The sequence below is a fragment of the Gastrolobium bilobum genome, unplaced genomic scaffold, assembly GCF_033153095.1.
Source record: "Gastrolobium bilobum isolate Gb01-03AN ecotype WA unplaced genomic scaffold, APGP_CSIRO_Gbil_v1 utg62301, whole genome shotgun sequence".
Lineage (NCBI taxonomy): Eukaryota > Viridiplantae > Streptophyta > Magnoliopsida > Fabales > Fabaceae > Gastrolobium > Gastrolobium bilobum.
The window spans coordinates 50,467-58,974 of record NW_026895184.1 but is presented as its reverse complement, the minus strand read 5'-3'; the positions used below and the strand labels follow the sequence as shown (position 1 = coordinate 58,974).

The window sequence follows — 8,508 nt, the reverse complement described above, 5'->3', positions numbered from 1 at the left end:
TTCCAACGGAGGGGTACATGAATGAATCAAATACACACCCAAAAGAGAGGGATTCCAAAGACTGTATAGGTATAAGACTCTACAGTTGGGGATAACTTATAAAAATTAATTGGTAATAGCTAGACTAACAAGATGCATCTATTTTTCGATAGCCTAGAACGAAAGGACTCCATAGTTAAGCGTGCTTAACTTGAAGAAATTCTGGGATGGGTGACCACCAGGGAATTTTTCATAGGAAGTGTGTGAGGAAAGCACGCCGAAAAGTCTCGCATTAGTTTGTGGGGACAGTCATTAATTCTGGAAGCGCTATTCCATAGGCCTTTATCTTTAAACGCATATTAACTATAAACAAGGCGACACAAAATTTGATAAAGATAAAGTATACTCAAACTAAATAAATCATGAAATACTAAAATAGTAAAATGTGTATATATACCTAAACAGATTGTTTCTAGGACACCTACATACTAATAACATTTACCTCTCGTTCTCACTCTCTTTTTTATTCAATGATGGCACTATATCGTTTAACCTTAACCTTATGCAAATTCTTCCCACTAACCTCCTCCTAGTATCTTATAATCTTTATTTTCTTTTCTTTTCTCATCGCCTCTTTCATAAAAGGCTTAAGATTTATGTAATATTTTCTTTTCTTTTCTCTTTACCTATAGTATATATAATTTGTTAGGATTTATGAATTTTTTTTCTTAAGATTCATGTAATTTTTTTTTAGAATTTACGTCTTCTTTTTTTTTATAGAATTTATGTATTACTTTTTTTATCTCTTAGACTAGAATTTTTGCAATTTTCTTTCTTCCTCAATAAAATGTATGGAAGAGATAAAAAAATAGATAAAATAAATTCTTTTTAAATTTATTAATAATTTTCGCCTTCAACTTTAAATCCAACTGAATTAATTTTTATTTAGAAAAAGTACAAAACCCCCTATAGTTTTGCTTTAAATTACTTATACCTTTGTGCTTTTTTCAATCACTTACCACCTTTGATTTTTTTCATCCAACTACATCCTTAACACCGTTATAAACTTAACTAATCTACCTATTTCATCTTTCTTAGAAGAAAAATAATTAGATATGTTGGAAACATACAATACTTACATAAAAGATTAAAATTAAAAAATAGAAGAAAGAAGCTAAATATGTCTAAATCAAGAAGATAATCTAAGGACAAAAAATAGAGAGAGAAAAAATCAATTATGTTAAAAAACTTACATCATTGACAAAAAGATTAAAATAAAAAAAAACATAAGAATAATCTTAATCAAAAAGGAGAAAATATACCGAATAGAAATAGAAGAAAAAATAATACAAAATAAAAATAGAAGAAAAAATAAGATAAAAAATAAGACAAAAAAATAGAAGAAAAATAAATCAGTATGGTAAGTTTCTAATATATTTTTTTCTATTTCTATTGTGTCTTCCGTCTATTTTCTTTCTTTTATTTTTTATATATTATTTTGTAATACTATTGTAAGTTTCTAACATATTAGGTCATATTTTTTCTTAATTTTTTATCCTCAATTTATTTTCTTTTTTTAATTTAAAATATATGGTTTTTTTGTTTGTTTTTTTACTTTTATCCTTTTATATGAATATTATAAGTTTCCAATATATTTTGACTTATTTTTCTTCTATTTTTTTCATTTTTTATTATCAATTTATTTTTTATTCTTAAAAGGGTAAAATATGCAATTCATTAAGTTTCTAATAATGTTAATGATGGATTTGGATAAAAGAAGGAACATTATTTTCTCATGTAATAGAAAATAACTTTTTTATATTGTGAGATATCGAAATTCGTGTTATTCTTTTTATATTTTATAATAAACGGTGGGTCTCATTATTTATTGTGTTTATGACATAAGAAATGTTATTTCATATAACATGAAAAAATAAAAGCTCTAAAAAAATCGCAGGAATAAATGATTAAAAAAAATATTTTGGGGTAAATGATTTAAAAAATCTATTTATCTCATGCAACATAGACAAGATAATAAGGTCCATTATTTTTTCAAAAAACAAAAATAATAGACTTTACTATTTTGTATTTATTGTATGAAATAATTATCTCAAGTAATATGAGAGAATGATTTTAAGGGAGATTAATGTGAACTTTTCCGGTTTTATTCAATTGACGTGTCAAATCCGAAGCGTAAATATCGCAAAATAAATGCTTACTAAAAATAGAAAAAATTGAGGTTCGTCGTACATAATTTGAATTAATATCTGATGACATAGAAGGAAAATCAAATTTTATGGACAACGTGCTAATAGCAATGCGTGGTGAGACAAATCTAATGGTACAAATGAATTAACCTCAGCCAGCTCATCATCACATTCATCCTCAGCTACAGCTACAACACTCTCAAACTTTGTCGCTTTCTATGTTTTTCTCTTTATCTATTCTTCTTGCACAAAATCAGGATCCTCTTCGAGAGATCAAAAACCACAGCATATATTACAAGGATCCTCAAACAGATCAAAGACTTGGTGAATGATCACTGATGGGTCGTTTACAAGATAAGTTTTTGTCCTTCTACAAGAGTAGATGGCTAGTCTTTGTGGCTGCAATGTGGTTGCAATCATGGGCTGGTATTGGGTACTTGTTTGGTAGCATATCACCTGTGATAAAGAGATCCCTTAACTATAATCAGAAGCAGCTTGCTATGTTGGGTGTGGCTAAGGACCTTGGTGACTGTGTTGGGTTCATTACTGGGGTGTTGTGTGAGATATTGCCTATCTGGGGTGCTCTGCTTGTTGGGGCAGGTTTGAACTTTATTGGGTATGGTTGGGTTTGGTTGATTGTCACTGGTAGAGTTTCAACTCTCCCTTTATGGGCTGTGAGTATTTTCTGTTACCTTACTTAATTTTGGAATGTTTTGATTTATTATTCATCACTTGGGATGATCAATTTAATTGGTTTGTACTGGTTTGACTTTGTTTTATTTGGGTTGTTGGTGTTATTGTCAATCATGAGATGGTATCTCTCTCTTGATTTTGTTTGATTCATACATGGATTTTTCTTATACAAACACTGATTGACCATAAAAAAACAATTTTGAACTCCTCAAAATTTTGTTTTTTTTCTTGCTTTGTATGTACTTTCTTTTCTTTGATGAGTAGCAACTAGCTTATTCTGAAATGATCTGAGCTGCTGGATTCCTTTTACTTGAACTGATTTTCAAATTGATGTGTTTTGTTTTCAAATGGAATGTTTCTGATCCCCCATTTCTTTTTCTTCTCACTGAAATAAGATTTCCAGTTTCTTCTTCCATTTCTCTCTTTGATTTTTGTTGATACCTGGTTTCATGTCCACTTGACTGTATATTAAAATTCAACTTTTTAATAAAGAAGCTTTATGACATGAACCTCTGGAATAAAGGGCTGTTTCTTCGACATGAAAAGGAAGGACTTTAAATCTAAAGGTGTCACGACATAATCATTGTTAGACTCAAATAACTTTGCCTTTTACAGCCATGTCCTTTTAAATAAATATTCCATGTCTACCTTCTGAAAACCAAAAACAGTTTTTAAAAACAGTTATCAAACAGAGCCTTTAACTTTCAGTTTTTTTTTTTTTTTTTTTTTGTGTTTTTTGTATTTTTGTTCCCCCCGTAATGGTAATCTGTCGGCCCAGCCCTCTTCTTGGATGCAATCTCTCCATTTGTATATTATATTCCCTTTTATGCTTACTTCAAATTTGGCTGTTAAACATCAAATTACCAGCTTAATGATTTACAACCTGCTTTTAAAGTAGTGAAAATGAAGTGTATAAATTGTGGTGCTTAACCTACCCAAGATCTTGAAAATCCTCCCTCCCGATGGAATGGTACGATACCACTGGCTACGAAACCTAAAAGGGCATTGTTGCAAGAATTTTATAATTTATGAAATTTCACTCTGCTCAATTTGGTTATTCTAGACTGCCTTTTCCTTTCTAGTGCTCTTTGGTATATTGCACTTAGGAAAATGTATACGCATTAATCTTTAGTAAGTTCTAACGTAATTAATATGCAATATTTCTTTAGATAGTTTTGATGATTTATATTAAAATTGGCAACATACTACTTAAAAGTTGTGTCTACAAATATAGAGTTGGGACTGTAGGAGTGACCCCAATTAAAAAGTAAGGATGTGAATGAACTTTCCTGAATGTTGCTAGTCAAGGCATGAGTAATTTTGGTTTTGATTGAAGATGTAGTTTGGTGGTCGGTCAGAAGAACAGAGATTTTGAGTTTGCGTGGCCTTATTAAGAGCTAGCCTAATATATGCAAGTTGTGGAGGTGCCCTTATTCCTCTTACTGATATCTTATAGTTTGATATCTCATCACTCTTGTTAATGTGTCAAGATGTTGTAAGTGTATATTTCATGACAATGCAATCATAAGAAAATCAACATATGCACCTTTACTACATTAAGAGATGTCTTTCAATGATATTTATTTACCATATTTCCCATGTTTGGTGATTAATGATTATTGGTATGCAGATGTGTGTTCTTATATTTGTGGGAACAAATGGTGAAACCTACTTCAACACAGTTTCTCTGGTGTCTTGTGTGCAAAATTTCCCCAAGAGCCGGGGTCCTGTGGTTGGAATTCTAAAGGGCTTTGCTGGGTTGAGTGGTGCTATCTTGACACAAATATATGCAATGGTACATTCCCCTGATCATGCATCCTTAATATTTATGGTTGCTGTAGGTCCAACATTGGTAGCAATAGGTCTCATGTTCATTGTTAGACCTGTTGGAGGTCACAAACAAGTTCGACCATCAGATGGAAAAAGCTTCACATTTATCTACAGTGTGTGCCTTGTATTGGCTGCTTATTTGATGGGAGTCATGGTTGTCCAAGATCTAGTTCCTCTGAGTGAAACTGTTATCACAATGTTTACAGTTATTCTCTTCATTATCCTACTTATACCAATTGTCATTCCTATCTGGTTGAGTTTTGGCTCAGAGCAAAAAACTCCAGAAGAAGAAGCACTTATTCCAGAACCACACAATAAAGAAGCAGGAAAATCTCAAATTGATGCTGATGAAGTAATATTAAGTGAGCTTGAAGATGAGAAGCCTAAGGAAGTGGACTTGCTCCCTGCATCAGAAAGGCAGAAGCGTATAGCTCAATTACAATCAAGACTACTCCAAGCTGCTGCAGAAGGAGCAGTGAGGGTCAAGAGGAGGAGAGGACCACATAGAGGAGAGGATTTTACCTTGAGACAAGCTTTGGTTAAAGCAGACTTTTGGCTTCTTTTCATTTCCATGGTTTTAGGTTCTGGATCCGGGTTGACTGTAATTGACAATCTGGGTCAGATGAGCCAGTCTCTAGGATATGACAATACCCATATATTTGTCTCCATGATCAGTATTTGGAACTTTCTTGGCCGTGTTGGAGGGGGTTACATATCTGAGGCTGTTGTGAGGTAAAAACCAGTTCATACAATGATCAAATATTTTAGTGTGTTTTATATTTATATCCCTATAAAGCGAGTCTTGGAGCAGCAGTAAGGTTGCTCCTTATGACCGTACAATCGATCCTCAACCTTATCCTCGCAAGTCGAGAGCTTTGTGCACCGAGGTTTGCCTTTATATCCCTATAAAGACTTTTAACTTGATTTTCAAATTCCATTGTGTCTTACTTGAGCAGGGATCATGTTTATCCAAGACCAACTGCATTGGCTGCATTTCAACTTGTTATGACTGTTGGGCATGTTTTCATTGCAATGGGATGGCCAGGGGCAATGTATGTTGGCACTTTACTTGTTGGACTTGGTTATGGGGCTCACTGGGCAATTGTTCCAGCCACTGCCTCTGAGTTGTTTGGTTTGAGAAACTTTGGTGCATTATACAATTTCATTACTCTGGCAAACCCTGTAGGAACTCTTGTCTTCTCTAGTCTCATTGCCAGCAGAATCTATGATTATGAAGCAGAGAAACAAGCTCATCTTCATCATAACCAGAACATAGGATCATTTATGTCGCGTGTGCTTCAAGTTGGTGAGCCACTAAAGTGTGAAGGTTCCATATGCTTTTTCTTGACTTCCATTATCATGGCAGGATTCTGCATTGTTGCAGCAGGCTTATGCATGGTTCTTGTATTCCGAACCAAGATTGTTTATGCCAACTTATATGGAAAATCTTCAACAAGTAGGCTTCGATAATTCTGCATTGTAGTCTTTTGTTACATGCATTCTTTTCAAAGTATTGTAGCTGGTTTGAATTCAAGAAAGATTGAAGATGTAGAAGAACCAAGCATCTGAAGCTGCCTTGATGGTGAAAAACCAAAGAAGGGGGGAATTTAAAACAAAAGAAAAAGGGAAAACAAAAACGAAGTCTTTGTTAAAGGGGGTGTTTTGCCATTAGCCGCTACCACATAGTTATGTGTATTCTTTTCCAAATATTTATGTGTTGTATTCTTTTCTTTTACAAGTAAACGTTTGATTGGCGTTGGACACTTGTTGGTTTCTCCTCTTTTTCTATCGGAAAACCTACAATATATTTCCCCTTGTATTGTTACTAAGAAAACTAAAATTTGTTCTTATAAGTGGTTATGGTATCTGATAGAGCATATTTATCTACAAAATGTCCTACTCCTTTTACAAGCAGTTTTAAGGTACTTATTGATTATTTTTATATATACTTTTATTAATTAATGGGTTATGATTATTTTATATTGTTGTAAGTTATATTCTTAATTTTAACCGTTTATCCTTAATTTATTGTTGTAGAAATGGATGACCATGAAATAAATTAACCAGATTAACTACCGAGATTGACAAAAAAATGTGCTGCAAGTACAAAATTAACTTTAAATTTTGGGTTTTGTTAAAGTGTACTCAAATCACATAATAAATAACTCATTTATTCTAAAGTAGTTGAGATTAATAGCAGGTAAACTCCCCTGACAAGCAAAAAAAAAAAATTAGAGGTAGAAAAAAATTAAAATAAAATAAAAAATAAAATCAGAGAAAAAATAAATAGAAATTTAAATTAAAAAATAAAAAATAGAATAAAAATAAAGATAAATAAGGAAAAAATATATAAGAGAAAAAATAAAAAAGATAAAAAATAAAAAATTGAGAGCTAAAGAAAACATTAAAGGAAAATATAGGAAAAAATGACTTATTAATTATTAATTATTTATTTTAAATATTGAAAAAATATTAAATAGTTATAGTTTTTAGGTTAATTTTCTTAATATGTACACTAGCGACACTCGTTAACAAAATCTTCGAATTTTATGCTTCTTTTATTAACATATAGTTCAAATCGTGCGCTGTGTGCAACGGAAAAAGATTTTTCAAAGTGAGTTTGATCTTCACTTTTAACTTTCAACTTTTAATGATTTAAAAATTGCGATAAACTTCATATTAAATTAACTATAAACATAAAATTACTTTAAAAGACTATGTGAAATGATAACTGACTTGGGTATCGAAATGTTATTTTCAAGTAAACGTACCAGCTTTTATGAACATGGACCAGCTGATAGCATGTGTTGGCTAAAGAAAATCGATTGAACAAAGACAATTGAAATGAAATGTCAAATTCATCACATAATAGTAGACATCGCCTTATTGGATGGTTGTCGAGAACTTTTCAAAATGTCTATCGACATATATTAAGTTGATTGAAGGTGGAATGAAGATTGTTTTGGTGGTGCGACATGACAAGTGAGGTTTTAACATTTTGACAACCCAATAATTAACTGCCAAAGAAAATATATTTCAGCAGTTACCTTACCAGATTTTTATGATCGTTAACTACTAGCAGTTTTAGATTAATGCATGACAAGTAATTTAGATCATGGTGCACTGTTGTACATTCATGTTACAAGTAAAGTTTAAGTTTACTATTTGTGATACAAAGATATTGGTCCATCTAGTTGTTTTTACGGGATAACCAGTGACGGAGGATTACGATTAATGAGTTAAAGCTACACAAATCATAGCAAGTGTATATGATATTGTGAATCAATTCAACTCTAATAAATGATACATTTCATATCACTTAATTATATTAAACTAAAATACAAAGGATTGTGTTACTTTGCAAGTAATGCTATTTGAAAAATGCCATTTCGTTTCTGCTCTATAAAACCGTCATTTACAATCCATCAAATCCAACCGCTCACCTATGATCAAAGTAACTATTTGAGAGTAGTCGTGTGTTATTTAATAAGATTATATTATAAGTAAATATCATTTTTAGTCCTCAGCGAATTTTACGATGCTCGATTTAGTCCCTAACAAATAAAAAGGCTCATTGTGGTCCCTAAGAAATTCAAAATGGACCAATTTAGTTGAAATCGTGGTTCCTCACAATTTCAAAAAAGGTCCATATTAGTCCTCAAAAGGACTAAAATGGGTTCATTTTGTATTTCTTAGGGACCACGGTGAGCCTTTTTATTTGCTAGGGACTAAAACGGGTATCGTAAAATTCGCTGAGGACCAAAAAAAGTATTTACTCTTATATTATATGAGAAAATTA

The 8,508-nt window shown here is 31.7% G+C and overlaps 1 protein-coding gene across 1 annotated transcript; it reads left to right on the top strand.

The window, feature by feature from the left end:
- Nucleotides 1-2,817: 2,817 nt before the first annotated feature.
- LOC133298815 (protein NUCLEAR FUSION DEFECTIVE 4-like) lies at nucleotides 2,818-6,504 on the top strand. Its single transcript, XM_061498182.1, has 3 exons — nucleotides 2,818-2,860; nucleotides 4,510-5,441; nucleotides 5,666-6,504. Exons 2-3 carry the CDS (start codon nucleotides 4,510-4,512, stop codon nucleotides 6,177-6,179), a joined length of 1,446 nt encoding a protein of 481 aa, XP_061354166.1. The 5' UTR covers nucleotides 2,818-2,860; the 3' UTR covers nucleotides 6,180-6,504.
- Nucleotides 6,505-8,508: the final 2,004 nt, after the last annotated feature.

Coding starts and splice junctions, on each gene's coding strand:
- LOC133298815 (XM_061498182.1), top strand. CDS start 4,510: ATGTGTGTTCTTATATTTGTGGGAACAAATGGTGAAACCTACTTCAAC. Junction 5,442..5,665: donor ATATCTGAGGCTGTTGTGAG/GTAAAAACCAGT, acceptor TTACTTGAGCAG/GGATCATGTTTATCCAAGAC.